The sequence below is a fragment of the Nanorana parkeri genome, unplaced genomic scaffold (genome assembly GCF_000935625.1).
Source record: "Nanorana parkeri isolate BGI_ZX_2015 unplaced genomic scaffold, ASM93562v1 scaffold743, whole genome shotgun sequence".
NCBI lineage: Eukaryota > Metazoa > Chordata > Amphibia > Anura > Dicroglossidae > Nanorana > Nanorana parkeri.
In genome coordinates this window covers 490,298-506,619 of record NW_017307011.1, presented here as the reverse complement: position 1 = coordinate 506,619, position 16,322 = coordinate 490,298, and the positions used below count along the sequence as shown (strand labels likewise).

At 43.2% G+C, this 16,322-nt stretch overlaps 1 protein-coding gene across 2 annotated transcripts in view; it reads right to left on the bottom strand.

Annotated features, from left to right (window-relative positions):
- The window catches only part of ELMO2 (engulfment and cell motility 2), a 60,009-nt gene that overhangs the window by 13,374 nt on the left and 30,313 nt on the right, over positions 1 to 16,322 (bottom strand). Inside the window, exons 2-11 of one of the 2 annotated variants that reach the window (XM_018564313.1) lie at positions 13,736 to 13,869; positions 11,993 to 12,033; positions 7,323 to 7,395; positions 7,166 to 7,216; positions 6,540 to 6,721; positions 4,772 to 4,871; positions 3,973 to 4,124; positions 2,345 to 2,423; positions 2,149 to 2,184; positions 1,911 to 1,961 (exon numbers count right to left, since the gene is read on the bottom strand). In XM_018564313.1, coding sequence (XP_018419815.1) covers positions 1,911 to 1,961; positions 2,149 to 2,184; positions 2,345 to 2,423; positions 3,973 to 4,124; positions 4,772 to 4,871; positions 6,540 to 6,721; positions 7,166 to 7,216; positions 7,323 to 7,395; positions 11,993 to 12,033; positions 13,736 to 13,813 — 843 coding nt within the window. In that variant the 5' untranslated portion in view covers positions 13,814 to 13,869. The remainder of the gene's footprint in view (positions 1 to 1,910; positions 1,962 to 2,148; positions 2,185 to 2,344; positions 2,424 to 3,972; positions 4,125 to 4,771; positions 4,872 to 6,539; positions 6,722 to 7,165; positions 7,217 to 7,322; positions 7,396 to 11,992; positions 12,034 to 13,735; positions 13,870 to 16,322) is intronic. The other variant, XM_018564314.1, reaches the window with a different exon arrangement.

The following is a 16,322-nucleotide window of genomic DNA, read 5'->3' as shown; positions in this document are numbered from 1 at the left end:
CATATACTGTATTTTAAAAGAGGACCTGTCATACCCATAACGACTAATGCTAAATGCTATATGTTGCAGAAACACAGACTAGGATGGGGTTTTTTTTAAGTATGGAGATTCCACAGAATTTTTTAAGGGGTTGAAGTCAAACTCCAATCTATGTACAAAAAGCCATGTAATGATGGCACACTTACCTGGCTTAAATCAATCATTTAAAAATATGATTTCAACAAAAAAATAATCTACATGAAAATCTTTGCAATGGAAGCTTGTAGAGACCTCATATCTGAAGACGATATGTGTTTGTATGCTCTTTCCAAGATGCCCCAAGCTAGCCTGGCTGAGCAATTGGCTGAGATTTTCCTGGCCAATCCCTATTTTCCACCCAAGAAAAGCTTCTCTTTCAGGGCTACATAGCTACAAATATTCATATTCTGTAGGTAATGTGGTAGCTTGTGATCTGAACTTCCAGACTCCATGTTAAACTAGGGTGGGCATTTACCATTTATCAGTCTGTAGGCCCTTACTTTCACGCCTGAACATTCTCAAAGAGCAATCAGTGTGGATGGAATTAACCAGCCAACTGCATTTTCTTGCCAGAGGTATACCATCATCTTCAGTTCTTCCCCTCTTCTATCTAAAGCTGGTGATACACTGTTCTGTTTTTTTCCCCCACTCTAACAATGCTTACAAGCTTTGATGGAGGAATTGCTATATCACCTGTACTGCGCTATGCCATCAATTATTATACAACTAACTATACATCAATCTGTGCATAATTAGCAACAACCATATACATCGGACTGTATGTTCACAATTAATTTCAGCGCAATCCTATACATTAAACCTTACAAAAAGTGCAAAATCTCATGTGTCTTTTATGCAATCACCCTTATATGTAAAAAGTCCAAAGCCACAAATAAACAGATAACATGTGTCTTCAATCTTCAATCCCAAGTGTCACCGTGCTCTTTGTTTCTTTATAGTGCACTCACAATCCCAAGTTATCACTGTGGTCCTGATTTCTCTCTAATGTACTTCACCAGATGGTCATTAAAAAGGAGAATTATGAGGTGAGCGATTTTCACTCAGCCTCATAATCTGAGCCGACCTGTGACAATGAAACTGTCACAGGTCGGCTCAGTAGATCGGGAAGTGAGCGAACACATACAGTCGCTCGCTCACTTCTCGATCTATCCGCGCAGAGAGCCGTGACTGTCACTCACGGCTCCCTGCAGGGATTTCCCCCCTCCCCTGTCCGATCCTCCAGCGCTGACTGGTGGAACGGACGGGGGAGGGGGCGTACACAGCTGGCTCTGCCTCTGGATAGGCAGAGCCAGCTGTCAATCCCGCAGCTGGGTGGATCCAGCTGTAGCTCGCGGTATACTGAGCTTTGGGTCACGGGAGAACGCTAGTTTGTGTTCTCCCGTGACCCTTAGGAGAACTATGGGGAAAAGTCCCTGACCCCATAGTTCTCATTTAATATCTTGTTGTATTAAAAGGAACCCTGATTACATTTTCTCATTTCCAGACATAGCTTGTTAGAATAACTTTAGCCTTTTAAGCGCAATCTTGCTGTTGGTGGAAAGAAGCTACTGACGGAGAATTGAATAGAGAGTGGAAGGAAAGAAGGCTAAAGTTATTCTAAAAAGCTATGTCTGGGACTTGCTGTGCAACTTTTGGCCAGTTCTTCAGGAACAAGAATTTGCATAATGTATGACCAGGGTTAAGGCACAAACAATAGTTTCTTAGAACAAAACTTTTGGCGACCAGATCATGAACAGCTGGCCACCATCTTGTATCTGTAGGCACTTTTAGCCTTCAATTTGAAAAGAAGAGCAACCCATTTAGAAACGCAGAGCATGCCTAAAGAATTTGCAGACATTCTCCAGTAAACATAATACCGCTCTTTTACTTACATTGAGTATGATAGAACGGAGGTGCTTCTGTACAAATATGTTTGCCATCTCCTGTACCAGAAAGAGAGTACAATTATGTGTGAGTCACACAAAGCGGCAAAAAAAGGATACAATTAAGAAGAGGAGGAAAGCTAGGACAAACTGAGGAAGAGCATCACTACATCAGGTGGAGGAGTCCAAGTGTGAGAAACAGGAGGACAACAGAAACTCCCAAACTAGGCCCTCCCATGGTACTCACACTAACGGGAAGATCCAAGATATTCGGAGGCTTCTCCTGAGTGCACAACGCACACAAACAGAAGCAAAGATGGGAGTTAATAGCAGACAGAAAACCAGCAGGACATAAGGTGTTAGTCGCACAAAAACACGCACACAAGGACACAACGTTACACACTGTAGCCTAATGTAAAATAACTTGGACGTGGGGTACACACCTGGCGCTTGTCCTCGGGAGCTTTCAGAAACAGCGCATTGATGAGAGCAATGGCGTAAGTCTGGATTTCCTGGTTACAACTGAGAGACAAAAGGATAAGATCGCAGAATGTTTCAGAATCGCAACAGAAGTTAAAAATCGTATTAGTTACTTTGGGGATTACCTTCAGTTACCATCTGCGTAGAATCTGAAAAGGTGGCATTTACTGTAAACTCAAATAGACATGGCCTACCTGCTGAAAGGTTCGCTTGGGTTTCTGACAGCTAAATCCCTACAGCTGTCAATATGATTAAAGTGACACTAAACTCAGGATTTAAACCTTAAAAATGCATTCAAGTACCATAACTATTAACAAAAATGTATCTTATTTTTGTATCACTCAGCTGTAGATCCTCAAATCATCTCTGAATTGGTGCTGACACTGTCCTTACTTCTGGAGGGGGGCTACTTTTGTTCCACATGGTCCCTGTGTGTGTTGTAAAGTAGCCACCGCTCCAAGCTCACTCCCGTGATGGACTACAATCTCACTACAAATTAGTAAACAAACGCGAGATTGGAATACATCACAGGAGCAAGATTGGAGTGGTGGCTACTTTACAACCACACACTGGGTGCATGGGGAACAAAAGTAGCCACCCTCCAGAAGGAAGGACAGAAGACAGCGCCTCCTGCCTGGCGGTCGAGTGTCGGGGGAAATCCCTCCTTCTGCAGAGTAGCACTGAAGAAGGGGGATTTCCCCTGAAACGTCAGCCCTCCAGGTTTTTCCTGGGTGTGTGTACATCTACATTGCTCTTTTCCACTTTGTACATGTGAGTAGTTTTATCACTTCTCAATTTTGGATTGTTAATAAATGTTATTACACGAGGAGGAGCAGGCACTGTCTTCTGTGTATTTGTATATTTATGAGGATACATCCCAATTAGCCTTGTGGATGACAGCCTCTCCTAAAGTTTTCTGCATTGAAGACTGCTGATGAGAGTACAGCCTAGGTGCGCCGAGCACTGGGAGTGTGAATTTTTTATGAATTCAGAGATGATTTGAGGATCTACAGCCGAGTGATACACAAAAAAAGATACATTTCTGTTAATAGTTAAGGTACTTAAATGCATTTTTAAGGTTTAACTCTTGAGTTTAGTGTCACTTTAAAGCCTCATGCCCACTGGGATTTCTGTTCGCCTGGGGATTCCTGCGGCACAAATCTACGGATTCTTGCAGCAGGAATCCCAGGGATGTCAGGTGTAACCACTTTGCCCATTTAAGTGAATGACAGGCTGACAGCGGTCGCATCTGTCCGCAAGTAATCGTACGCGGAACGATTACCTGCACATCAGGATACATGCTTGTCCCTGGATGCAATCTGAAGAAGAAGTCGTCACTCCACAGATCCTTTCACTTGTGAGTGTGAATTTTAGCTTGAGCTATTGAGCTCTATAAACAATGAGGCTTTTCACGGCGGAAGATAACAGAGGAGCCTAAATCCCCATGGATATAAAAATACAAATGTTTATATGCAAGATTTTATATCTATCTGAATAAAAACATTTTTTTTTAGATGTAATATCTTTTTTTTTTTAAATGACGAAACTGCTATACATTCCTGTTAAACAGGTGAAGAACGGAGCGACTTACACTTGCAGGTGACAAATGAGCTGACCCACTGTGATTTCCTCAGCTATTTTATGGTACAGGGCCTGGCTGTTTAGCACCATACTTTCTAGGATTGCCAAGGACCTCTGGAGAATGGAGACATCCACTGCTGGCTGAGACACGTATCCAGCAATCTAGGGGGAAACAGAAGAGTCAGGACAGTTAATGGGCCCACCTGGAATTATATATTCAGTAATTCAGACCACTAAGTTCTAGCTTACAGGAGTCTCTGATAATTTTAAAGAGGAACTGTAATCAGGATATCATCATACTAGTTCAGTATAGTGTATTGCATTTTAGAAAATATTTTGAAATATTGTTTAAAAGAATCCTAATCTATGTACTGTATTTATATACAGAAGAGTCACCAGAACACTGACTGAGATATAACTTTATTGGCGCAAGTCAAATCATATCACAAAGCAACTGATGTTTCAGGGCCGCAAAGGGTCCCTTCATCAGGCAATCACATTTTTTTGCCTGATGAAGGCACTCTTTGCGGCCCCAATCATTGTTCGCTTTGTAGTATGACTGACTTGCACCAATAAAGGACGAAGTTATGTCACAGTAGGTGTGCCGGTGACTGTCCTCTAACATTGCTTGCTATTGAGGCGCCATCCACTAGTCACTGCAGCGCCCGTCACAAGCAGTGGGATTTACCTGTCAGGAGTGTGATGGGACACATGCAATACAAAACCTGTCTGGCGCACACAAAAGCCCATTGATACTGGCCCTAATACACATGGTCCACTGGGTTCAATAAAGGGAGAAACTTGCTGACCTGCTTTATGAAGGTGAGTGACACCATGTCCCAGGAGACAATACCATGATCCATTAACTCCAGGAAGGCTGTCAGTGTGAAGGCCAGCATCTCACTGTAACTGCAAGGAAACGAGAATAGTAATTTAACCATTGTCATTATATCAGTAAAACAAATACAAGACCCATGCAATCATATCTCCCTCTGCCATTCTGATGTACAGCAGGTTACAGGAAGCTAATATTAAAGACATATTCAAGTACTTGTACCAGCTTTATGTCAAAATACTGTTAATCAATTTTAATGAATATATAACTAAATTAAAATGCATTTTTTATATTTTGAGTTTGGCTTTAACCTACGGTTAAAAAAATGGACCTAAAAAAACGTAAATTGTATGTAAACCCCATCAATGATTTCCTATTGTTTGCAACCCTTTGGTCTGATAAATATGCCTTTACAAATGTTTTGTTGTACCTATTTGATGCAAACAAAAACCTGTTGATCGTGTCAGAAATTCAGAGCTGCCCTGTGCACACTCCCGGTGTTATCTCAAGCAATCAAAATAGCCCTCCCAGTTCTTATCGTGGACTACAAAATAATAAGAGTGTATATTATAGATCAGTGGTTCTCAGTCTGTGTAACCTCAGGACCCACATTTGCCCTTGGTCATCAGGTCGCACTGGAATGCACGGCATTTTGGTACTGCATGTTCCGGTGTGAGCAATCAAACTGTGGGCGGGAGGTGCATTTGGGGTGCCATTCAAATGAATGGCAATGCACCTCCTGCACCAGAACGCAGGTAGGTGCGATTGCGTGGTACAGTGCGCTAATCGCTCGGGAATGTGTGATTAACACACACATAAAGACGCCAAAACATTTTTTTCTTTTTTAAGATCCACCTAATCTCCCTACCTTACAGGAACTGGAGTGGATCCTCAGCCTGGGGTGTGGCCTGCTGTGATGGAGCTCCATCCACATGTGCATTGCTTGTACAGCTCCCTTGCGCACCCCTTATAGGTGCTGGAAGCCAGAATGTGACGTCACTCCGGTCCAGGCACCTCTACAGGGCAACCGAGGGAGCTGTAAGCAATGCACGTATGGATGGAGCTCCCTCACGGTCATACCCCCACCCCACCTCAAGCTGACACTCGGCGCCAGTCAGCATATTTTGAATGGCGTGAGAACTGACAGTGCTGTGCTATGGGGAGGCTGAGGAGCCCCTCGCCTAATGCAGTGGAAGGCGCGTGGCAACCCACTGAACACAGTGTCGCGACCCACCAGTTGAGAACCACAGTTATAGAAATAAGGAGAGTGGGAGGGTTTAAGTAGCTTAGCAAAAGATAACTGGGCAGGGCTGACACAACCCAGTCCACAAAAATGCTGTGTGCTATCATCCCACCAACAGACTTTAGGAGTGGAATGCATTTCTGGCACATGAACAGGTATTTTTCTTTAATCGCAGGCTTTTTAAAAGGGATAAATCATATGCATGCATGCATGCTAAAGACATACTTGCTGTGTTTTTTTATTTTCCTCTAATAGACATTTTAAACCATTTCATCCCCACACAGCTACCTCCTCATGTATCAATTGCCCCTCCCTTTTAGATTGTAAGCTCTCACTGGCAGGGCCTTCCTTACTATCTTGTCTTGAATTGTATTGTGATTGTAATGTCTTCCTTATATTGTACAGCTCTGCGCAAACTGTTGGCGCTATATAAATCCTGTATAATAATAATAATAAACCAAAAAAGTCCTAGAAAGCTTTAGAAAAATGTGGTACTGACTGTGACAAGAGCTTTGTGCCGCCTTCAACCAGTCGGGTAAGGATTGTCACTCCATCCATATTGATGAATTCGGTTGCAAAAGTAGTGTCTGCAGAAAGCTTAGCCAGTTCCTTCATTGCCTCCAGCCTGGAGTCCATACTGGAGCACTGAATCCGTTCCAGAAGCTGCCGTGCTGCGCGGGACTGACAGGAAAGTGAAACCATATTTAATCACAAAAGGCAAAGACAAGTCTACAGAAGAGTAGAGAAAAGGCACGTTATCAACGAAGGACCAATTTAAAGGTGGTAAATAGAGAGATGCTTGCGTTACCCATAGCAACCGATCCGATCATAACTTTTGTAAAACAAGGTGAAATCTAATTATCACTGCAGATGAAATGGGTTCTCTTCCTTTTAAACAGATGTCATAAGAGAAGGACTGCACATGGGTGGCCACAGCTAGAATATTCCAGCTAGGATTTTCTGCTCTAGCGCAAGCCACTGACATGAACACAGGCAGCCTATGGGTTACTATGGACAACATAAACATACACTTCCTTGTAATTCTATAGCAAGCATACATCATTATTCATATTTACAAGGCTGAGGAAGTGTCGGTAAGAAGCACAAAGGTGACATACTACTTACAGGGGACACAGCCAAACGTAATATGGTTCCATTCTTTATGTCACCACGAGTCTGAAAAAAACCAAAAAACTACTAAACATGGAGATATGGGCCAAACATGCAAATACAATAATAAGCTATTTATTTCATAATGGCTGCACAGTGATGACTTGCTCACCTGCTCAGTTATGTACAGCTGGGGGCCGTCTGCATAACGGAACGCGTAATACTCAGAGTTGGGTAAGGACCACCTAAGACAAAGAGGAAAACAAGACATATTTTATTGTAATGTACCATGCCAAAGCAGCAGGCAGGTACCACCAATAGAATACAAAGCCTTTGTAGCCGGAAGTATTTTATTCCCCACTTCTTTCAGCAATATCAACAACTTAAAGAAGAACTCTGGGCAGAAGAAAACTTAAAGTGACATTAAAGTCAAAGGAGAACTATGGGGTCAGTGTTTTTCCCCATAGTTCTCCTAAGGGTCACGGGTTGTGTGTGTGAGAGAGGGGGGGGGGGGGGGGGGGAATCCCTGCAGGGAGCCGTGAGTGACAGCCACTTCTCTCTGCAGGGACATGATCGAGAAGTGAGCTAGTGACAATATGTGCTCGCTCCCTTCCCGATCTATTGAGCCGGTGTGTGACAGTTTCATTGTCACACGTCGGCTCGAACTATGAGGATGAGTGAAAATCATTCACCTCATAGTTCTCCTTAAAAATTTCCAATCCTGCTTTAAGGACTTAGCTTAAATGATGCCTCTTAATCCGATCTTCTTCTTTCCTGTAGTTTTTAGCTGTCCCTCCAGTGTTGGTGCGGGTCTCTGATCCAGCTCTGACTCCTCTGTCCTCCTCTTCTCTGATGTCCCACAGTGTCTGTGCGGGTGAACGCTGCTCCATATACTTACCTTGTGTCTCTCCTCATCTCCCGGCCGAACATCTGAACTGCGCATGCGTCCGCCCCAAGATCCTTTGCGGCCGCCCAAGAAATTTTCAGATGTTCGGACGGGAGCACGCGGCAGAGACATAGGTAAGTTTAACCAATTGAAAAAGTTTTTTTTTTTTTTTTTTTATCGGTTTGCATATCTACTGCTTGCTAGCAATAGATATATTCAAAAACATGCAAGGGTTTAAAGGAGAACTATGAGGTGAGTGCTTTTCACTCGCCTCATAGTTCTAGCCGACCTGTGACAATGAGACTGTCACAGGTCGGCTTAGTAGATCGGGAGGTAAGCGAACACATACCGGCGCTTTCGGGGCCTCAGAATTTGAATGGCAATGTGCCAATAAATGGACTATTGCTTTATTACACTTTGGAGTGCTGATGACATTATTTTTCTTTCTGATTCTATCACGGTGCCATCCGTGGTCACTACAAGCACCCACTCGGCTATATGGGTCTTTTCTTTTCGGTAAGGAGTGCAGCAAGATCTCTTGATTTCTGCACCGAACTGAAATGTCGCAAAACTTTTTCAACCTTACCAGCAATCTTCTGTAAACTACAGAGCAATGTCCCTTTATTTAATGGAGATAAGAAGAGGAGGAAGAGGTGTATGTAGTCCAAAGCAGGAGTACAGCCTAGGTTGACACTCTTAGGACAGATGGAATCACCAGATGAAAAGAAGGGGAAAAAAAGCTGGAAAGAAAACAAATGCAGCCACCACATCTAAGGACTTCTAAGCTGCAGTATAATACATTTTTGGGCTTAGACAGGCTTTAACCAGTAAAACAAGAAATCCGGTAGATCCCACCGCTGGCTTGGTGGTGCAGGCTGTGCGGCGTCACCCTCATCCTGATTACATCCTATGTAGTCAGTCACAGGCCTAGAGCAAGCATGCAGCCAGTGAGGTCTCAAAAGTCTGCATGCTTTTCCTGGGTGAGTCGCTCACTTGGTTATATGGCCACAATCAGGATGACAGCTCTGGAACCGGGAACCTTTAGAAAACAAGCCAGCAAATGGCAGCTTCCATATTTCTAACGTCTCAGCATCCCTTTAAGAGGTTAATTAGAAGCATTTGATTCAATTACATCTGTAAACCGCAAACAATTCAGAAGAACACAATTCGTACATGAAAATAAAAAAACATACGCGCTGTACAGTGTATTCTACAGAAATACTTGTGGGTGGATCTCAAGAGCTCTTCTACCCTTTCCTCCCACGCACAGCTAATCAACGCCGACTGTACACTTATTATAAAAACCGGGAGTCACTTCAATAAGACAAAGGACTAACCAGCAACTCTACTCTAAAGAGACCCTGTCACCAACTTAGAAAAGCTGAAGGTAAAAGCGCAGAAAAAAACGAAATGCGTACTTGCAGTGTTTTTTTTTCCTTTCCGTAAATGATTTTTATTCACTTGCAATGTTCCTTTAACCACACTAGTAAATCTGACTACTCCAGTAAGAGTCAATTCCACTTTATATATACACAGGGGAAGGAAGGTATCAGAGATAGTATTATGTAAAAAATATATAGATCGGTGGCAGGTCTCCTATCTATATTAACAAAAAAGCACCACATGTCCCCTTTAAAGGAGATCTCACCATTCATTCAATACTGCAACTCTGTATTATGTATACAATTTATTAAATTTATTCACATATAAACATATAATATAACACATAAAGCTTGCAAAATGGTGTAAATAGTATAATCTGTAACCTCGGTTAGCTGTAGATAAAAAAGATTTGTGTAGATCCCTTATACATCCGAATCCAAAAGATCCAATGACAAGGTATGTGTAGCGAGATCGTGTCACCGCAAACGCGAAGAGAAAAAAATCATCAATCAAGGCAATCGTTTGTATCGGAGTAAACTCCAATGTAAAACATTGATGAGCAGATGTATTATATTGTATGTTTATATGTTAATAAATGTAATTATTTTTATACATAATACAGAGTTGCGGTATTGAATGAGTGGTGAGATCTCCTTTAAAGGGGACATGTGGTGCTTTTTTGAAGAGTCAATTCCTTAGTACAGCTCCCTCCATTTCCTGCATGTGATAGGTCCCTGCTCTGCTGGAAGCGTCTGATTACTGCTTGTGCTGACCCAGCTCCTCCAGCCCTCCCTTCACCTTGCTACGTAACATTTTATGTATCTGCCAGTGAAGGTGAATACTATGGAGTGTCACTTGTGTGAGCTCTAACGCCTGAGTCACACCATGGTGTGCCTGGAACACGTGTCATGTGCGTGTGCGTTTGAGTGCTGCATTTGCAAACGCAGTCAAAAACCTCACGTAGCAAATTTTTTGACATGCGCTCTCCGTCTGTGGGCATTTTAACTAGAGGTGCACCGAAATGAAAATTTTAAAACTGAAACAAAACCAAAATGAAAAAAAAAGTCAGGCCGAAACCGATAATGTTTTTTTCTTTTTCTTTATAAACTTTAAAAATGTTTTATATTTTATTTTTATTAAATATTTGTAACTTTACTTTTAGGGTCTTCAGGGAAATATTAGGGGTCTATACAGACCCCTAATATTTCCCTTTTAAAAAAGAAAAAGAGATTGCGAACACAGAGTCCTCAATCTCTTTTTCTGTATCCCCTGTTATAAACGAACAGGAATCCTCTATACGGAGTGCTCCTGTTCATTCATAACATGAGAACATTGTGTGTTTCCTATAACCACAATCATGAATGGACAGGAAGTGATGTAGATCACTTCCCATTCATTCATAATTGAGGATATAGTAACCATACTCTGTCCTCAATTATGTACAAACACTCAGCGATCATTGACTGCTTGTACTTGCTCTCCATCCTCACACGCTGTCACAGGAGGCTGGGTGCGGCGGTGCGGGAGGAGAGATCAGCCTCCTGAGACAGTGCTGGCTGTCTCCGCCCACACCGCTCTCCCGATCTGTGACAGGAGGCTGAGCGGTGCGGGGAGGAGGAGAGACGCCGGCCACTCGCAGCGCTCTCCTCCCGCAGCGCTTGGCCGCCTGCCACAGTTTTTCTCCTCCCCGCTGGGACACAAGAGCACGGATGCACCGCTAGATCGGCAGAAAAATTGCACTTTCGGCATTTGGCCTTGCAAATGAAAGGTCAAAGCTGATTGGTTAACATTGGCAACTGCTCTAGATTCTGTCTGCCCCAGTCTTGATAAATTCCCCTCACAGTAGGTAAAACAGCCCTCCATTTATGTATTTCGTCCATGTAATCAGCTGTTTGCTTGGAGTTCAGTTTTAAGCATATGCATCTCATTTATTCAGTATCATCAATTAACTAACACTGGCAATTAATCAATGTGTGCTTGCCAGCGTGGCTTGATTTTTTTTTTACGATGCTGGAGAATTTCCCAGCATGTCATTTCCTGTTATGACATCGGCATTGTAATAGGAATACATTCTAGAGTTGTTTTTCATAATGTAATCAAAGCTTACTCGAAGAAAATCCCTTTTTATGTAGTGAGTGCTGCCTTCTGTCTGCCCATCACTTCCAACAACTACCTGGATTCCCAGTGTGCTTTGCATCCCTTTCCCTGCTGCTTAATGTGATGTAATCTCAATTTCAAAAGACTACATATCCCATAATTCATTGCTTCCAGAATGCAATGATAATGGTACATTAATCGGATATTGAGTTCAGAAGGCAGGCTCTGTGACAGTAGTGACATAAGGAAGTTCATATTCACAGAGCTAAGCTGTGTTAGTCCATTGAGGAAGCACATCCTATGGGCATCTACAATAAGTTTAGAAACTTCTAGATGGACAAGTGCGGCTTTCATTCATTGGTGTGCAGTTTCCCTTTAAACCTAAAAATCTGAGACGTTTATTGAACGGGCTTTAAATTCTTGAATGTGCTCTGCATGTTGATTCAGACATATGGTGATCACATTGGTACACTTACCCATCACAAACCTCCTTGATGATGGAAGCCAGTGGCCGTTTCTGTAGACAAATGGTTTAACATGAGAGAAGGTCAGAGCACGGCAATAGAGAAGGCAAGACTTTCATATCAGAAGCCCCCTTTCCCATCAGAGCCCCCACCCCATACACATCAGAATGCCCCTCTTCACATCATAGTCTCCCCTTTCATATCAGAAACCCCCTTCCCACCAGATTATCCCCCGCTTTCCCATCAGACCCCCCCACCCCTTACACATCAGAATGCCGCTCTTCACATCAGGAGCCCTTCATTTACATCGGAATCCCCCTTTCAGCATCAGTCCTATCTTCTGATCTTCCCCACTTGGGGCAGGTCTTGACATGGGCAGACTCCTGCCCTCTTCCGAATGCTTGAGGAGGTCCTGGATGTAAACCCCCCCCATTGTGCTGGTGGCTGGCTCATCTGCTCTGTGGAAATGCATGACACTGTGCGGAAATTTGAAGGCACCCCAGTGTGCCACGGGCACCCTGGTTGAGAAAGTCTGTGCTAAGTGAACTAATCATTTGCCCAAAATGTAGAAGCCCCAAGCGTTTGGCTGTGGCCTAGATTGGGTGGGCTTGGCCAAACAAAAGGCATGAAAAATCCCAGCCCCTTGTTCTTGTAGTAATCATATGGTGGTGGAAGCAAGTCTGATGGGGGCTCCCTGGCTGGGATATTACTTATTGTCTAGGTCTACTGATGAACAGTCCCCTTGTGTCCAGTGGTGATGGTTTTCAGCCCCCCTGTATCTAGCAGAAAAATATAGAGATAAATGACACATTTAACTGACCAATTAGAATACATATGCAATCTTTAAAGTCACTTCAGGTTGCTTCCTTTGGCCTTTGGCTAATTCTTACATTGAGCTTCATGGAGAGCAAAGCTATCTCTTCAGTTTGCAAATGTAATCTACTAACAAATATTTTTCATTCAACCATACATTTTCCCTTTTCCACTAATGAGTAACATCAATCAACAGTGACAGTCAGCCTCCCTGTGTCCTGCAGTGCTGGTTGTTCTTCTCTTCGTGTCTGCAAGTAGTCATTCTCCCACACCCAGTGATAGAACTTCACTTCTCATATGTAGATGGTTACTCACCTCACACCAAGTGGTGGTCTTCCATTTCTCCTTGTGGTAACCACCTTCCCCACCTAATGGTCATCACCCTACCCTCCCCCTCCAGCCAGAGATGGTCACCCATCCCCAACAAGGTGTTCATTACCCAGGCCCTCAACCAGTGGTGGTCACCTTCCCCTATCCCCAGCCAGGGGTGGTCACCCACCTCTAAAAATGTGGTCATCACCCTGTCCCTCAGCAACTGGAGGTCTCCTCCCACTGGCTCCAGCCAGTGGTGGTCATCCTCCCTGCACCCAGCCAGTGGTGGTCAGCCTCCCTGCACCCAGCCAGTGGTGGTCACTCTTCCCCTAGCTATGTCACCAAGCAAGGAAAGAACAGTGGCAAGTGCAACAGGGAAGTAAGCATTAGGCAGTGCCCCAACAAGTGATACAAGAATGTCCAACAAGCTTAACACCGGGAAGGTATTTCTACTACCCACAGTGATATTTGTATATCCCAGAAATGATCGCATGTTCATTTACCAGTAAACCTTTTAATTACTGCATTGTATATTTTAAAAACATGCAGACACGGCCAAATACAATAATAAAGACTTAATTTACCCCATTTTCCAGCACTTGTTTAAATTATTTAGTCCAAGACTCTTACCTGGTCAATTTCAATCAGTTGGGCATTAGCGCCAGGCCACTCAATGGCTACCTTCACAATGTCCAGCGGTGGAGGCATTTCCTCCGTTGGCTCTTCTGTCCAGCCTGCCCGCTGGAGCGCTCACAGAGGTCTACCTTTAAACAAAAATAACAAAAACACATTATTCATCCAAAAAAACTTTATAACAAAATACATTTAAAAGGACAGAATCACCACCATTATTGTCACATCTCTTTTAGTCTCTTGTGATTCCCCCAATCCAACCAATAACTGTAAAATGACGGTATATTTACTAGTGACTTGACCAGACAAACAACCCTGAACCAACTAGTCTGAGGAGAAGAATCAATTGGTAGGGATGGATATTCCAAGCCTATCGTTACTGTTTAGTCGAGGTAAAGCTACTGCTGGAAGTGTCCGCAAAAGGGCATAAACATTCATAGTTGGCTGAATCAACCAACTGCTGTTTATGAGGACCTTTATACATGCGTTTTCACCTTGGGTCCCGCATATCAAAAAAAAAAAATGACCACCAGTGGCCTAAAGTAATGTTTCTCAACTTTTTTTCAGTCGCGACAACCTTTAAAAGTATGCAAAATCTCGAGGCACCCCAGGTATGGATTTCAAGGGAGGACCCCAGGCAAAGACACAAACAAACGTGGGATTCCTACATTCACATCAGAGTCCCTCCCTCTTTTCCATCAGAGTCCCCAATTCAAATCAGGAGCCTACATCACATGAAGCCTCTTTCTTCACATGAAGAGCCCCTCTTCAAATAAGAATCACTCTTTACATCATGACCTCCCCACCCTTTCAAAAGTCCACCCTTTACATCAGGAGCCCACCTTTCACATCAGAGCATCCTGGGGATCCTTCTAGCTCCCACAGGGGTACCCCAAAATTTTCACAGGGCTGATGTGAAAAGGGTCTTCTGGTGTGAGAGGGGAGCTGGTAATGTGAATTGGGCTCCTAATGTAAAGGGAGACTCTGATGTGAAGGTGGGAACCCCACTTTGTGTTTTTGCGTGGGGTCCCTCCACTTAAAATTTCTCGGAAAAGGGTCTGGTATGGATTTTACATTTTAGATTGGGGTTCCTTTAAAATTGTCATATACTTATGGGTGCTTTGACTACAAAAAGGTCGAGAAACTCTGCTTTAGATGGCGGCAAGGCGCTCGGAAGCAAAGTTTTTGTTGCTAGAATAAAGAGGTGATTCTTTTTTTTTTTTTCTTACTTGAAATAATGTGATGTGGTAATGCTGACATGTGCCGTACTGATTAATTGAAAGCATAAATTTTAATAATAGCCCCGCCTTAAAAATAAATATGAGAGGCCTTGATATGCGTGGCAGTCATTCATTAACTTTAGGTTCCTATTATATTCTTATTACCTACATTAAGATAAAGCCACTTCCACAAATCCATTACGTTCCGTTAAAGCGAGGCATACAATTAATGTTTTTTCCTCATTCAGCCCTGCAGGGAACCTGAAAAAGCAATTGATTCCTCAATCCACAGTAAGCAGCATGGATGGGTAAATCCCCCCTGCTGTGCTATTGTAGTTTGACAGCGGCAAGTGTTCTGTTGTCAGAATACCTGAGTGCAGCCACTGTTCGGCCCAGAATTTTCAGACCGGCTTTATCGACAGTGGAACGGAGGGGTGATAACTGGGCGACACACGACTCGAACAGTGTATGGCCAGCTTGGGCATAAAAAGCAAAATGATATAAAAAACAGAAGAAAATACAGCGCAAACATGGGTGCAGCTAATCACCGTCTTTATTAATCTACATTCCAGTAACATAAATGAGCCCTGCCATACAGCCGCACGCCTCTAACATGTGTCATCGAGTAGTGTCATGTGGTCAGCCCGGAGTTGGCCTTTATACAAGATGGAAAACAGACTTCAGAAATGAAAGCAAATGGAATCCACAGATACTGAGAATCAAAGAGGAACTCCAGCCAAACACATAACTGAAATATATACACCGATCAGCCATAACATTATGACCACTGACGGGTAAGGTGAATAACATTGATTATCTGGTTACAATGGCACCTGGAAGTGGGCGGGGGGGATATATTGATGTGTTGTAAGCAAAAGAAATGAGCAACTGACAAGGGTCAAATTGTGATACTAGATGACTGGGTCAGGGCAACTTCAAAACTGCAGTTCTTGTGAGATGTTCCCGGTCTGCAGTGGTCAGGACTTACCAAAACCAAGGAAGGAAAACCGGTGAACCGGTGTCAGGGTCATGGGCGGCCAAGGCTCTCCGATGTATGAGGGGAGCGAAGGCTGGCCCGTGTAGTCCGATCTAATACAAGAGCTACTGTAGCTCAAATTGCTGAAAAATTGGAGTTACGTACCTGGTAACTCTGTTTCTAGGAACCTTCCAGGACAGCATTAGAGAGATAGGCTCCTCCCACCGGAAACACATCACCCACACCTAGAATAAAAAGAGTACAAGCCTAGCACACTTCAGTTAAAACATAAGAACCGAAGAATACCACATCACTAACTCCGTCTCATAGAAGATGTACACATACAGAATTCATACATATGTATATATATATATATATATATATACGT